The 17,043-nt window shown below is 44.5% G+C and overlaps 1 protein-coding gene across 1 annotated transcript; it reads right to left on the bottom strand.

The window, feature by feature from the left end:
• Nucleotides 1–2,882: 2,882 nt before the first annotated feature.
• Nucleotides 2,883–5,350, bottom strand: LOC111839955 (claudin-1-like). The gene is made up of 4 exons (XM_023804303.1): nt 5,034–5,350; nt 4,499–4,663; nt 4,195–4,285; nt 2,883–4,028 (listed from the first exon to the last, which is right to left on the bottom strand). Exons 1-4 carry the CDS (start codon nt 5,254–5,256, stop codon nt 3,875–3,877), a joined length of 633 nt encoding a protein of 210 aa, XP_023660071.1. The 5' UTR covers nt 5,257–5,350; the 3' UTR covers nt 2,883–3,874.
• Between the last annotated feature and the right edge of the window lie 11,693 nt (nt 5,351–17,043).

Here is a 17,043-nt window from a genome sequence, read left to right as displayed (position 1 = left end):
GGTGGGTGGTGTAGCAGATACTGAACTAGCGGCTCAGCAGCTACAGCGGGATCTTAATTTAATTAGTGACTGGGCTGACACCTGGCAGATGAAATTTAACATAGACAAATGTAAGGTACTCCATGTAGGGAGCAGAAATATAAAGTACAGGTATTTTATGGGACCTACTGAAATAAAGGTGGCTAATTATGAGAAAGACCTTGGTGTGTATGTTGATGCTTCCATGTCTCATTCTCGTCAGTGCGGGGAAGCAATAAAAAAGGCCAATAGGATGTTGGGGTATATCTCCAGGTGTGTGGAGTTTAAGTCAAGGGAGGTAATGCTAAGATTATACAATTCCTTGGTGAGACCTCACCTAGAATATTGTGTACAGGTTTGGTCACCATATCTTAAAAAGGACATACTGTAGCGGCCTTAGAAAAGGTGCAGCGTAGGGCCACAAGAATGATTCCTGGTCTTAGAAAGGTTATTTGAGCTAAATCTGTTCAGCCTCAAGCAAAGGAGACTGAGGAGGGACATGATCCAGGTCTATAAGATTCTAACAGGTTTGGATGCTGTTCAACCGAATAGTTACTTCAGCATTAGTTGAAATACAAGAACTCGTGGCCATAGGTGGAAATTAGCGGGAGAACATTTCAAACTGGATTTAAGGAAGCACTTCTTTACACAGCGTGTAGTCAGAGTATGGAATAGTCTTCCTGATAACGTAGTGCAAGCTGAATCCTTGGGTTCCTTTAAATCAGAGCTAGATAAGATTTTAACAACTCTGAGCTATTAGTTAAGTTCTCCCCAAGCGAGCTCGATGGGCCGAATGGCCTCCTCTCGTTTGTATAGTTCTTATGTTCTTGCGCAATGCCTCCCTGTTCCCCCCTAAAGGCAATACAGTGTGCTGTATACCAACCCCCCACCCTATCTCCCGAAACCATGATAAGCATCCTGCATGCCGATCTAATGGCCCAGATGAGCATCCTGGCTTCTCTTTATGAGCCCAAGTTATTTATGGCAAAATTAGGTTTTACAGGGGATCGGTAAATAACATGTTCGTGCAGTTTAGTAACATTCGGGGTGAATCATGGACGATTGATCTGAATTTCAGGACGATCAGTCCACACGCGATCAGAATTAATCCACAATTACAACTTTCCAGAATATTATAGTAAAGTTAATTCCATGTCACGTGGGTGACGTAATCGTCCGCGAATTCATCCTAATACATTGCTGAATCTCTCAGCCATCTGAGTTTGAATTTTGGACAACTGGCAGCTGCGAGAAGGGCATCTTTGTCGTCCAGCACACTGGCAAAACGAGTCTGGATAGCCTGAAAAATAATTGATATGTTTATTATGTCACTGAATTACTTGCAAACCATGCCTAATGTGGAATCAATATTGTGGATTTAATTTTGTTTTACGTTACTTACAAACATTTGAATGGTTTTATAATTCTTTTGCAATGATAATAAATATTCTGTTTCATGTTCATAAAATGTATGAAGCAAAAAATTTAACTAGCTTGAAGATGGAGCATACCTGCATCTGGAAGGCCTGCAGTCATCCTGGAGAGGAGATCTTTCACAGCCAGGGTCTTCTGCATCAGAACTTCTAGTGTAGGTAGTAAAGTTCCATAAGGACAGTCACCTTGTAAAATGTCCAATGCTGCAGTCAGAGGCTTCATGGCCGTGCAGTACTCCTGCAGGAACTGGTACTCTTTGTCTTTGAAGCACTTAAGTCCTAGCTTGGTGCACAGAGTATTCAGCTCACTCATGGGGATTTCAGCAATTCTCTTTACAGCATCAAAAAAGGAATTCCACCTTGTGGATGTTGGTACCAGGAGCTTTCTTTTGCTGACTTCTTCCACTGTTTCTGATGCAACTGTAGATCTACTCGATTTGGTCCAAAGAACAGGCGGGTCAGGAGCAGGCGGGTCCGGAGCAGGCTGGACCGACGAGCAGGGCTGGACGGGCAGTGAGGCCTCAGGCAGGGCCGCGGGCAGAGAGTGGCTTCAGGCAGGGCCGCGGGCAGGACGGGAGAGGCGGCCTCAGGCAGGGCCGCGGGCGTGCAGCCAACAGGGGGCGCCTCAGGCAGGGCGGCGTCATCAGCTGCAGGCAGAGGCGAAGCCAGGACCTCGGGCAGAGCTGCAGCGGGCACCACCAATTCCTGGCCAGCAGGGGGCGCCTCGGCGGGCACCTCGGACGTGCGGCCAGCAGGGGGCGCCTCGGCGGGCACCTCGGACGTGCGGCCAGCAGGGGGCGCCTCGGTGGGCACCTCGGGCATGCGGCCAGCAGGGGGCGCCTCTGCGCGCAGCTCGGGCGTAGCGGCGACGGCAGCAGGCGGCGGACGGTCGGGCACTTCACCCAGCGCGTCCAAGTCAGGCGCTTCCCAGCGAGGCTGGGTCCCTTTAAGGGATCGTGGGACCCGCGGTATATAGTCCAAAACCGCCCTGAACCCCACATATTCCAGGCGGCCGTCCTGAAATATGGAGGCTGATGGTAGCAGGGGCTGAGCGGCTGTGGTGATCTCCGGAGCCGGCTGGATCAAGAGGGGATCCTCCTGACCGTCAGCAGAGATAGAGGCTGGGGATAGAAAGCAAGCCCCTAGGAAGACCGTCGGAGAAGCTTCCTCGCCTTTTCACCTTCGCCTTTTCTTCTTTCGCTGGCCGGGACAGGTAGGTGGAGGCGGGGTTGCCTCTGTCCAGGCGAGCGGCTGGAGCCGCTTCTCTGTCACCGTGCCGACGAGCTGCTGAAGGCTGGAGCGCACTTTTGTTTGGTTACTTATGGTTATGGTTAGGGCTGGGTAGGGGTTAAGGTTGTTATAGTTAACATTAGCATTTTTCCCATAGAAATGAATGAGCGGTCCCCAAAAAGATATGATTACACAACTGTGTGTGTGTGTGTGTGTTTCTTAAATATATATTTTAATACACAATATATGTAAGAAAGCATATATAGTTATATTTACAAAATTTTCAAAAAGGATTACACAAATAAAATTATCCAAAAGTGACATTTCTTCATCCAAGTAGTATAAATGTTATCAGTCTACAGTAGATAATGTCAGAGAAGGTCCTATTCAGTACAAAAATTAAGTTCATTATGTTTAAGTGCAATTATTTGGCAACATACAAAGTTAGTTTCTGTTTGAAGTTTCAAAATAACTGAAATCACCCAACATTTATGCTTCAAAACAACAGTACAATCAAATATTTTTACTGAACAATAATCCTTATAAAAATGTTTTTGATCTTGAAACCATGATATCTACACTCTATATTGACATTTAAAAATGAACTTAGTGACAAAAACGGTAAGGTGTAAGTAGTGAACTTATAAGAAGTTGTACTCTCTTTTGTCATATACAAAAAGGAAGAAGTTGGAACAAAGAGCTGATGTTTCATGTCTATGAGATGCATAAACTGTGTCCAGTCCTTTATTATTGTTGGAGGTTGCCTTCAAATCTACATTTTTTCATCGTATCTTGCTCCACTGAATAAAGGGTGAGCTTAATACATCTGTTCATAAATAGAAATCATATATCAATATTTTATTTTCAGATCAGATTTAGAATCTCCATTTGGCATGTACCTTTTAACAGGACTTTATGTGACATCTTCAGTATCTGCCAGGACTTCAAATCAAAGGCATTTTTATAGAAAATGAACTCTGCAGACCAATATCACACAGAGATATTCTGCATTGGTTAATGTTTACATTTGACATACAGGACAGGCTCGTCTGTGGCTGTCTTCTGTATAGTCCTACAAAACCATCCGAGCAAGGAGAGAAAAATGACTGCACCTGGCAACAGGAGTATGTAGAATTGCTTTGCGTTCACAGTTCATGGGTGATGATAGAAACTCCACACTGCTTGGGAAGGCTTTATATATATTTCGCTGAAGATTGTGAAGGTCCTGCATACTGGCCATATTGTCCCGAGTTCCCCGCCTTTGAGTTACAGAAGAGTATAAGCCCTCCCAGCAGTGACAGGGATGAAGCTGCCCATCCCAGGAACAGAGCCTTGCCAAAATCATACCTGAAAATACAAGCCACCTCAATCTCATATAACAATCTGCAGTATTATATTGGTTTTTTTTTTTAAATCACATGGTAAAGTAAATAAATATATTTATAATTATCCATCCATAATTTACTGCTCTTCACTACTAAAACTAAAAAGAATGCAGCATTTGACACCGTACCTGCTATGGTGCTGGGATTCGTGGTGTTGATTGTGGAAATTCACCATGATTTTGTTTCCATACCAAGAGGTTGCAACCAGAGCACACAATCCTGTAGCAAGAATGATCACATTATCCACAGAACAATATTTTTTCACTGTAGTGACTACTAATATATTGACATAGTAATGTTAATAGTGTTGCCACCTGATCTGCATTGCAATTGAACATCAAGTCACAGAATCACATTCAAAAGTTTAGTAACTGAATCAAAGACATACACAAACAATGCATAAATGGGGGAAATAAGTTAAGTAAATATTACCTGCAGTTACAAAGAGGACTGCTCCCCCAAAAGCCACCTTCACTTTAAGCTGTTGTTTATCATCCATGCAAGTGGTACATTCCATGCCAGCCATTGAAGACATGACAGCCAAGGAAGATAGGAGTATGCTGATAACCATTAATGCCCGGGTGATCTGCATGTCAGCTTATGTAAATCAAAATAAATAAAAATGACCAAGCCGAAAAATAAATACGATACATGGAGGTACATGAAAAACAATGTTCAACTTAGTCCAGCACAAATTATTGTTAATATATTATTAATATTACTTTTTTTGCAAGTTGTGTTGCATCTTATACAACTCCACCGATATGAAAACAATTATGTATACTTTTTTGGAATTCATGCTTGAAAAATATTCATTTGGGTGTTGCACTCTGAATGTAAACAAGTGATGAATATGTCAGAGAGCCTAGACGTGTTATTCGGTTTGTAACTAAACACATCTGCGTGGGTTTACTTCCCTCCAACACACTAAACCACCCAGCATTTTCTGCAGTGTGCATGAACTTACTTGACTGCTCCAGAAGTGACTCAAAAACTTTGCAGTTGACTTGCCCAGTGCTGTAGGTCACGCAGGACATCCAGAGCCCCTCCTGGGTGGTCTGGGCTGTCAACAAGCTGGGTCCAGGGTGCGACGAGGTTTTCCATTCACTCATGGTGGTGCATACTATTAGTCCGATAAAACCTGCCAAAGCCAAAATGAAGCCGAAAAATTGCATCAAAGAACTGGCCATTTTTAATAATAATAATAATAATATTTTTTATTATTATTATTATTATTTGTCTTAAATACACCAATATAACAATGCTTGTCTATGCACAGCACCGGAATGCAAGGGATGTTATCAGAGCACAGATTTAAAGTCACTTCAGAGGAGTGGCCAGCTCCGCCCAGCAGGGCTGATCTCTGTCCTCAGCCATTTAAACTGTGAGCCTTGCTTAGTAGGTGCCTGTCAGCTTAGTGATAAACTGGAAAATTGTTTCCCTTTCTGAAGACGTTAACTGACATTTAAATTAATTTATTTGTAACTGAAATATCTTGCACGTTTGACAGCAACATGTGTGTTGAATCATTGATTGTTGAGAATTGGACTAATCGGATATCAAAACCTATTTTTTAACTGCCTGTTCCCAGGTTTCATTAAAAATTAAAGTATCCATTGTGCACCTCTAATATGACTAATCATCCTCCAGGGCTCACTCCAGCCTTATGTCCATCACATGACCAGTACAGTATCTGTTATTTTTCACCTGGGGTACATAAACACTTTAAAGTGCAATGGAACATAAACCAAATTATCAGGCAATTTCAGGAAAGTTCAGTGGGAAAGCAGGATGCTCGTCAGTCTGAGACTCACAAGCTACTTCTGGGATCTATAAATTCTCAAGGTTTGGGCCAGGCACTGTTCACATCCTGTGATGTGAAGGGGGATAGAAGACCACCAGCATTGTGTTGAGACAAACAGGAAAAGCTTTGGAGAAAAAGAGGAATCTACCTCACCCATTAACTGCTTACTATAGCTGCTAGGCAGCCTTTCATAACTAGTTAGATTATGAATACTAAAAGACATTAGTAAGCAAGTCAATATGATTCATTTTTACATACGTGCCTCTTCAGGTGAACTCAAAAGACCAGTCTCGGACCAACTTTGGCTAAAGCCCAGCAAAGTTAAATCTGAATCGAAAGAAGATAGAGAGCCCCTGTGACAAGAATAACAACCATGTATGTGATAGTTTTAGAAATGCATTTGGAAACAAACACATCAATAATACAGATGTTTGCTATAGAAGATGCCACAAAACAGGAAGTGGGAAGGATATTAAAGATGGGTTATGCCTTCAGTGACTTTGTGCCATGAAAAACAACACCTTATTAGTCAAACTGCTCCTAAATAATGTGAAAAGTAAGGGCAATGGCTGCAAATAGAAGTTTTAGTGGTAGGTTTGCTGGATATCTGCGTCTCCAAGCATAAACCCTCACTATGCTCTACTGAGCTGGCTGAAAAAAGTAATTGACTGCAACGGATTTCCTATAACCAGCCATCTGCTGGTAAAATAACAACTGTCTCCTAGCCCTGCTAATTACAGGCCAGCCCTATCAGAATTACTTTGTTCTCCCTTGTGGCTTGGGTACAATGTAACAAAAAGATAATGTGAAGATCAGTTATTTTTAAGATGTTTTTAGATTTGCAAGTTAAGTAACAGAAAAGCTAAGGAAGATTTGCTCTTTGGTCATAGCAAGAAAGAAAACACTAAGAATGTATAACTTGACCTATTTTAATTTTAGTCATCCACATTTGATTAAGGTTGGCCATAAGTATATTGGAGAATTAGGAGCAATAAACATAGATAGATATCATCAATCTTCATCAATAATCATCTCAGTAAAGTAAACATTAATGTAGTACTAAAATTACTTGCCACCCTGGCCAACCCTTACTTTTCATTTATAAATACCTACACATTCTGCAAAACACTGCAAAATTCCCTTTATATTGAAGTTTGTAAACTAAAATTTTTTTTTTTCATTTTCAGAATTATTACTACACATTGCATGCTGCTGAAAACGAGTAACAAAAAGAAGATAAATATGTTAAACACTTTGTATGACTGAAAGACAAAAGAATTCTCATCTATATTACCATTCCATCCACCCATCTTCTATACCTGCCTGTACGATGTCCATTATAATTCCTCTTAAACAGTAATTAGAACAAATAGTGGAAAAATCACAAGGCAATATTTCAGTTTCATGGAATTTATTTTTATTGTTACAGGATGACATAATGAATGTGTTTTACATACTTGACAAATGGTTTGTAGTTTTTGGCTGAGAAGAGTCATTTGTTATCTACCAAAAGGACTTTTAAATATTCAATCCACTAAACAAACATTCATGCAATATCTAAATCCGAATCCAGTCAACAGCAGAATGATTTTGTCACTGGGAATTTGAGCAAGGTCATTAACCCAACTTCTTCTTTTTTGTTGATGAGTCTACTAAATAAATAATGTATTAGCTTTAAAAATTATGGGTAACACTTTACTTAAACCCGTGTTTATTGCATTATAGCTACCTTCAAGAATTATAATGCATTCATAAAGAATTATACACATGAATATAACTATTTATAAAAATGCATAATAGCCATGTTTATTATCCATTATTCATTATACACTGTATAATACACTATAAATACATTCATAATGCATTATAATGGCTTATACTGTCCATGTATAACATGGTCAGTGATGAAATGTCTGATGCAAACCTTGTGTACAGACCATAAAATGTTCATGTTGTAAGTTTATATCCCAATTCTTTCTCAGCTCTGACTCATCTTGGGCACAAAAAAAACTTAAACTGGCATTTTTGAATTTTGAAGATGCTGCTCACTGAAGAACATATTCAGAATATTTTTTGTTTTGCTTTTGAAAATATTTAAAGATCTTTTGGTCACTCATTCTTGAAAAAAAAAATCAGATACTATTTTAATACCATCCATCCATCCATCATCTGCCGCTTGTCCGGGGTTCGGGTCGCGGGGGTAGCAGCTTCAGGAGAGGCACCCAGACATCCCTCTCCCCAGCTACCTCTACCAGCTCCTCGGGGAGAACACAGAGGTGTTCCCAGGCTAGCCGAGAGATATAATCCCTCCAGCGAGTCCTGGGTCTGCCCCGGGGCCTCCTCCCTGTAGGACATGCACGGAAAACCTCTCCGGGTAGCTGCCCAGGAGGCATCCGCACCAGATGTCCAAACCACCTCAACTGGCTCCTTTCAACGTGAAGAAGCAGCGGTTCTACTCTGAGGCCCTCCCGGATATCCGAACTTCTCACGCTATCCCTAAGGGAGAGCCCAGACACCCTGCGGAGAAACCTCATTCGCAATCTCATTCTTTCGGTCATTACCCATAGCTCATGACCATAGGTGAGGGTAGGGACGAAGATGGACCAATAGATCGAGAGCTTTGCTTTTTGGCTCAGTTCTTTCTTAGCCACGACAAACCGGTTAAGCGCCTGCAAAACTGTAGACGCCGCTCCGATTCGTCTATCCAGCTCCCGATCTCACCTACCCTCACTCGTGAACAAGACCCCGAGATACATAAACTCCTCCACTTGAGGCAGTACGTCTTCCCCGACCCGAAGAGGGCAAACCACCCGTTTCTAGCTGAGAACCATGGTCTCGGACTTGGAGTTGCTAATCCTCATCCCTGCCGCTTCGCACTCGACTGCGAACCGCCTCAGTGCATGCTGGAGATCCCCAGCAGATGAAACCAACAGGGCGACATCGTCTGCAAAAAGCAGCGAGGCAATCCTGAGGCCACCAAACTGGACACCCTCAACACCCTGGCTGCGCCTAGAAATCCTGTCCATAAACATTATAAACAGGACCGATGACAAAGGGCAGCCCTGGCGGAGCCCAACCCGCACTGGGAACACGTCCGACTTATTACCGGCAATGCGGAACAAGCTTCTGCTCCGTTCGTACAGGGACCGAATCGCCCACAACAGCGGACCCTGGATCCCATACTCCCGAAGCCCCCCCTCCACAGAGCACCTCTGGGAACCTGGTCGTAAGCCTTTTCCAAATCCACAAAACACATGTAGACTGGATAGGCAAACTCCCAGGCCCCCTCCAGTATCCTTGCAAGGGTATAAATCTGGTCCAGTGTTCCACGGCCAGGACGAAAACCACATTGTTCCTCCTGAATCCGAGATTCGACTATCGATCTCACCCTCCTCTCCAGTACCCCGGAATAGACTTTCCCAGGGAGGCTGAGAACTGTGATCCCCCTGTAGTTGGAACACACCCTCCGGTCCCCTTTCTTAAATAAGGGGACCACCACCCCGGTCTGCCAATCCAGCGGCACTGTCCCTGACCTCCACGCACTGTTGAGAAGGCGTGTCAGCCACGACAGCCCCACAACATCCAGAGCCTTCAGGTACTCCGGGCGGATCTCGTCCACCCCAGGGGCCCGGCCACCACAGAGCTCTTTAACCACCATGGCCACCTCAGCCCCAGTGATGTGCAAGCCCCCCCCCCAGCACCCTCGTGCTCTGTGCCCTCAGATGTCTCAAAGGCAGTGTGCGTAGATGTATCTGAGGCAGGGTTGAGGAGGTCCTCAAAGTATTCCTTCCACCTCTGGGTGATGTCCCCAGGTGAGGTCAACAGCACCCCCCCCCCCACTATAAATAGTAGGAACCAGGAGCTGCTTCCCCCTCCTGATACTCCGGATGGTTTGCCAGAACCTTTTTGAGGCCGACCGAAAGTCACTTTCCGTGGCCTTACCAAACTTCTCCCACGCCCGGGTTTTTGCTTCTGCGACTGCCCGAGCTGCGTTCCGCCTGGCCCACCGGTACCCGTCAGCTGCCTCCGGAGACCCCCGGGCTAATAATTCCTGGTAAGCCTCCTTCTTCAGCTTCACAGCCCCCCTCACCTCTGGTGTCCACTATCGGGTACAGGGGTTACTGCCACGACTGGCACCGACCACCCTGCAGCCACAGCTCCGTACGGCCGCTTCCACAATGGAGGTCCGGAACAGTGTCCATTCAGACTCAATGTCCCCAACCTCCCCCGGCATGCAGTTGGAATTCTGCCAGAGGCACGAGTTAAAGCTCCAGCGAACAGGAGCCTCTGCCAGACGTTCCCAGCAGACCCTCACTATGCACTTGGGCCTACCAGGTCTGACCGGCTTCCTCCCCCGCCACCTGAGCCAACTCATCACCAGGTGGTGATCAGTTGACAGCTCTGCCCCTCTCTTTACCCGAGTGTCCAAGACAGAAGGCCGCAGATCAGATGATACGATTATGAAATCGATCATCGACCTGTAGCCCCGGGCATGTTCGTACCATGTCCACTTATGGACACCCTTATGCTCGAACATGGTGTTCGTTATGGACAAACCATGCATTGCGCAGAAGTCCAATAACTGAACACCACTCGGATTCAGATCAGGGAGGCCGTTCCTCCCAATCACCCCCCTCCAGGTCACACTGTCATTGCCCACGTGAGCGTTGAAGTCCCCCCAGCAAAACGATGGAGTCCCCCCGCAGCACGCCAAATAGCATACCGCTAAGGGAATCCAAGAAGGCCGGGTACTCTGAACTGACATTCGGCGCATAAACGCAAATGACAGTCAGAGACCTATCCCCGACCCGAAGGCGCAGGGAAACAGCCCTCTCGTTCACTGGGGTAAACTTCGTTGTTAATGCACCGAGCTGTGGGGCCACCAATAGCCCCACCCCAGCCCGGCGTCGCTCACCCACCGCAACTCCAGAATAAAAGAGCGTCCAGCCCCTCTCCAGGAGATTGGTTCCAGAACCCAAGCTATGTGTTGAGGTGAGCCCCACTATATCTAGTCGATACCTCTCAACCTCACACACAAGCTCAGGCTCCTTCCCCACCAGAGAGGTGACATTCCATGTCCGAAAGCCAGTTTTGTCAGCCGGGGATCGGACTGCCAGGGCCTCCCTTGGCCGCCACCCGATCCACAAAGCACCGAAGCCCTGACATTCCCCCTGCGGGTGGTGGGCCCACCTGGGGACAGTACTGTGTGCCTCTTTCGGGCTGTACCCGGCCGGGCCCCACGGGCCAAGGCCCGGCCACCAGGCGCTCGCCAATGGGCCCCTCCCCCAGGCCTGGCTCCAGGGTGGGGCCCCGGTGACCCTAGTCCGGGTCCATGTATTTTAATACCAACTGTACGACATTTCATAATAGCAGGAACACTGTGCTATTTCCCAATTTTATTGCAGATGTCCAGTTAATCTCTGTCATACATAGCAGCTGGTTTCCCTGACAGGATAAGAAAGGATAAGAATGGCCTTTAGGATACGTCTTCACATCATATTTTTAAAACCAAAAAAATGTCATTAGCTCTAAATAGAGTGGGGATTACTAAAAAAAACCAATGTTCATTACCTGGCAAGACATTTTACTGCTGTAACCTCATCTCATCTGGTTGCCAGATGTTAATAGCAGCCCCCCAACCATAGCAGCCCCCCCACCCCTCATTAAGAAATGTATTATGCATCAGCACTATATAGTTAGGAACTAGTGTACATAGAAAGAAAAATGGTTAAAATGAATTTTAGCCCTTTGGTTAAAAATTTTAGGGACCCCAGATCTAAATTGTCCATAATGTGTGCCTGCATGTGTGTGGACTAGCATTTCAACTGTGGTATAAACCCGCCTTGTGTTGAATGCTGCCTGTGGTAAGTTTCAAACCACTCCTGTGCACTGGATAAGGGAGTAGGAGATGGATGGATGGATGGATGGATATTGAAATATCCAGGTGTTTAGCCATGAGACTACAGAAGAAGCTCCAGGCTTTTACTAAGCAAAAAAGTATTACTAAAAATTATCTTGCAACCTTTTTCCCAGTGCAGGGTTTTAGTGAGCCTGAAGCACTGGGCATTGCTGGACACACACAGACCATTTAGAAATAGAAACAGAAACAGAAGTATACACAAGGAGAATGTTCAAGCTCTCCACACACACTCAGAAGTGAGATTCAAAGACAGGGTGTTTTGTTCAGTCAACTCTGCTACTCAGAGTCATGTTACCCACTGGGTATAATGCATATGTGGCAAGGTGGGGTGGGTTATCAGAAGTATAAATCACCCAATTTTACTAGACCACCCTGGGAACTCCCACCTGAAGACCTACCCACCATGAGCTTCACACACCAGGACACAGGTTCGATTACCAAGATAAAGGCAGAATCGTGTCTCCAAGTACCAAAACATAATCAAAACAAAATGGTGCTATAAAAACAGTCAACAATAATAGAAATATAGCAAGAATCAGTGTCATGACATTTTCCACTTTTTTCCCACTCTGGCAGTAGCCTGCTTTGAGAGGGTTTTTTGTGGTTTTTCGGCCTCCCTAGAGCAACTTCGCTTTAGTTTAGCTAAACGTGGTTCAGCAGGAAGTTAGTCTCGGGTAAGTAATTGTTAATTTGGTTATTTGAAAAGTTTAATTTAAAGGTTGTTATAGCTGACGCTGTCGGATAATTTATAAAAAAAGTTCAGATTTAGTGTTAATTTAGTGTTTTAGTGTACTCGGCACTTTATTGTTTTAACTATACGTTAATTAGATCAACTAAAAGTTTAAATAGGCTATATTAATATACTGGGCTGGGAGTAAAGGACGGGGTCATAGTGAGTTAGGTAATTATAGGGCCAGCTCAGTGTTGTGTTTGCAAGATGTTTGCCCTTCTGGATGCTTGCGTCCAGTCGGAGTTCGTCTGCGAGCGATGTAAGTTAGTGGACTCACTCATGGTCCAGGTTCGTGACCTTGAGGAGCAACTGGCTCTCATCCAACATAACAATGAGTTAAAGGAGGGAGTTAACATGCCTTTTAGGGAGACTGTGTGTACGTCACAAGCAGGGAGGGGGGAGAATGATGAACAGGTAGGTCGAGAGAGCTGGGTGAACGTAGGTCGTAGACGTAGAAAAGGGCGTACACAATTCACAGAGGCGGCATCACCTGAAGTGACGGTGTCTAAACGCTGTTACGACCCCCAGGGACAAGTTACTCCCTATAGGGGCGGATGTTTCTGCGGGGGGGGGGGGGGGGGGGGTGTCATTCTGTTCCTGGCCCTGCCCACTGTTGCATCACCTTCCCCTCTGCTTTGATTGGCCGGGTTTTCTCCTATGTCCCAGATTCACTGCCTTTATAAGGCCTGTCCAGGCCAAGAAGAAGGAGGCCTCTTGCTTTGTACTTTGTTTGTTATTTGCTATATGATTGATGATTTATTGTGCTTGACCCCTTTTGCTGTTTGACCATTGATTTCTGCCTAGCCCTTTTCTTTGGATTTGGTTGCTGTGGATTCTGTTTTGTAAACATCTGTAAATTTCTGTACCTATCTGCACCCATTGAGGTTCTCCGTGGGTAGCGAGGGAAGTAGGGAGCACGACGCCATTTTGCTTTGATTAAGTTTTCTCACTGTTTTGGAATTAGTCAGGGAGATAGATTAGTTTTGTGTACCTTTGTTTTCTGTTGTTTTGGTTAGGTAAGTGGTATCTTGTTTAGGTTCCAGTTAGAGGTGTTTTGTTTGTTATTTTGGCCTTGTCGGCTCCTGAAGTGGTTCCCACCATTAATAAACCTACCACAAATACCAAAACAGTGGTCTCACTCCACCTTTTGTTGCGCCTGACCCTAGACCGGGACGTAACACCGCTTTCAGGTGCTTCCAGCTTTAAAGCCGGAAGAGACTGGGGAGGCAGGTAGGCCCTTGGGCACCAAGGAGCCGCCTACCCCCAGGAGGAGGGAGGTTGTGGTAGTGGGGGATTCAATTATCAGAGGTGTAGATAGTTATGTGTGCACCCGAGGGTCCCGTACAGTGTCTTGCCTGCCTGGTGCCCAGGTAGGGGACCTTCCGAATTGAGTGGACAGGCTTTTGGCCCCAGCCGGGGTGGATCCAGTGGTCGTGGTGCATGTTGGCACCAATGACATAGCAAAGGGCAGGTGGGCTGTTCTGCAGGATAAATTTATAGAAGTCGCGGACAAGCTTAGAAGCAGAACATCCACGGTGGTATTCTCTGGACTACTTCCCGTGCCACGTGCGAGTCAGGCTAAGTTAGCTGAGATAAGGGGATTAACCCCTTGGGACCGGCGATCCCGCCGGCGGGATCTGACAGAAATTTCGCAAAACCGTTTAAATAACTCCGCGAGTTTTTGTCATATACACATTTAAAAAATACTCTCAGAAACCTTGGACGGTCTACTTTTCAAATATATATAGGTAGAAACTAAATATATTTTTACAGCTTCGTGATACGAATTGAAAGAACAAGAGTGACTGACTTAAGCGTCTGCGTCTCGAAGCGGCTCTGATCGCCCACCCACTTGCAAATCGCGCTATTCGCATGATAATAACATGATAATCCGACAGTTAGTATTGGGTAAAGAAATATGTGAATACGCCCATTGTGACCGAAATAAACAAGAGCACATGTCTGGGTAGTGTTTACACTGATCGGCTACAATATAGCACACGGATACGTCTCTGCCGCTGAAGCTTTGCGCCAGTGTTGCCACTTTCAGCAGCGAAGCTCATACCTGTGTTCATAGCTCAGTGGGCTAAGCCTGTGTGCCTGCAATCACGTGGTCGCCGATTCAAACGCAGCGTATTTAGAACGTGAATAGCGATCTTACGCTGAGAGCGGTCCTAAACGCTCCCGACGCAAGTAAAACCAAGAAAGGTGACACGATTTGCTTTTTTGCCTATTTAACCTAATTTTAAAAACTTTAATACTTCTGACAATGGAAGTTTTGAAAAGAAGACAGATAACGGATTTAGTCAGTGTTTTTTTCAGGATTCTACATAATGATTTCAGCGAGATATAAACTGAAATACACGAGAAAGATACGCAGTCGATGATGCCCTCGTCCCCAGAGCGTCAATAATAGTCACTGCATCATATTTATCGCTTTCTATATTTATATAGTCACAGTTTTTCATTCCATCTATCAATAAACTGTGAAAGGGATTTTATTGTTGCTACTTTTCTTGCGTTTCAAACTGCCTTTCCAAAGTGATGGGTGTGGGGTGCAGTGACATTCCAGACTGATGGGCCATTGACAGTATGCAAACTACTACAGGTGTGAGGACACCTATCTCATCAATATTCATTGTGAAGACCACTGACTTTGAGAAAAAGAGTGTCACTCCAAAGTTCTAACACTTTAGTAATCAAACCATATAAAATTTCTGAATGTCACTTTCACCTATGTGTAGCCAACCCCTGTGTCTATAAGCTTCAGAGCTCAAAAGTCTTACCTAGAAATGTCTATAATGTGATTTTTTACAATTTCTCAGCATGTCTGAAAATAGGTTTTTGAAAAGTATATGTTTAAAGTTGATTTTAACAAAAAATAGAATAATAACATTCTAAGAGGTCTCAGATTATTGGTGCTGAGTTTGTGCTGAATAAAAGCAAATGTATCACTTTGGGATAAATGTTTTTTAGATAGGTGAAATATTTTAAAATGTGAAGGCATGTCAGACTACCTCGAAAGTGGAAAAAAGGCCTCAGGGCCCAGGGGGTTAAATGCATGGCTAAAATGGTGGTGTAGGAAAGAGGGGTTCAGGTTTATGGGGCACTGGAAGACCTTCTGGAAAAGGTATATGAGTGCAATATGAAGTGCAATGCTCTGGCAGATACGGCTATGGCAGCATAAGTAGGAGGGAGAGGCAGGTGGGAATGCAGGCATGGGGAGTCCCTGAAATGTCAGCACTCTAATCCCACAAGCAATTGTGAAGCTAGAGTGACAGCACTGTCAATTCAGTTTATCCAAAGCCAATGGCACCGATCCCCACCCAGCTCTACACCTCACACTATAGGTTTAACTGGGAGTCAGAAGTTAGCTAGAGCTAGAACTAGTGTCCCTATAAGCTAAACTAAATAGGTGTGTTTTTAGTCTAGACTTGAATATTGAGAGTGAAACCCGCACATCCGGTGGAAGACCGTTCCATAGCTGAGGAGCTCTGTAGGAGAAAGCTCTGCAGCCTGCCGTAGCTCTTTCTACTCTAGGTACTAACAGATATCCCGCACCTTGAGATCAAAGCAAGCGTGGGGGGTTGTATGTGGTCAGCAGATCACTAAGGTATTCTGCTGCAAGGCCATTCAGTGCTTTATAGGTTAATAGCAGTATTTTATAGTCAATCCGAGACCTAACTGGTAACCAATGAAGGGAGGATAAGACTGGTGTGATGTGATAAATTTTTTAGGGTTTGTGAGATCTCTGGCTGCTGCATTCTGTACCAGCTGAAGTTAATGTAAGGAACCAGACAGGCAACCAGAAAGGAGGGCATTACAGTAGTACAGTATTGGGGAGGCGTATGTGTAGAGTAGTTGAGGAATGTTTAATATTTATTTGGGCTTTCCATCTCTCCCCACATAAATTCATAACTAACCTCCCTGCCCCCCCAGTTCCTAGTTTAAAAGTGGGCACTGTAATAGGCCTACCATTTGTGGTCTGTATTTAAATGCTAGGAGTATTAGAAACAAAATTAATGATTTAGAGGCTTTAATTTCATCGGACACTTACAAAATTATAGGAATAACTGAAACATGGATGAATGACAATGATGGTGAAGAATATAATATGGATGGTTATACGTTGTTCCGTAGAGACCGGATAGGCAAGAAGGGAGGTGGTGTTGCAGTATACGTAAAAGAAAACTTGCAGGCAAGGGAGCTCACTGATAAAAATAAAAGTACAGAAGCTGTATGGATAAAAATGGATGCTAAAGACTCAAATGGCCTAATTGTCGGGGTTTGTTATAGAGCACCTAATGTAGCTGCAGAGAAAAGCAGAATGTTATATAATGATATCAGCATTATAAGTAATAAAAATGATGTGGTGGTTATGGGTGATTTTAATTTACCTGGGATACAGTGGGACACAGTCTCTGGCTCTTCTGTAAATGAACTTGAGATGGTGGAATTAGTACAGGTTTGTTTTTTTACTCAGTTTGTTAATGCCCCTACCAGGGGAGAAGCCCTTCTTGATC

The sequence above is a fragment of the Paramormyrops kingsleyae genome, chromosome 15, assembly GCF_048594095.1.
Source record: "Paramormyrops kingsleyae isolate MSU_618 chromosome 15, PKINGS_0.4, whole genome shotgun sequence".
NCBI lineage: Eukaryota > Metazoa > Chordata > Actinopteri > Osteoglossiformes > Mormyridae > Paramormyrops > Paramormyrops kingsleyae.
Note: the sequence above shows the minus strand (reverse complement) of the source record. Positions and strands in the feature narration are given on the sequence as shown.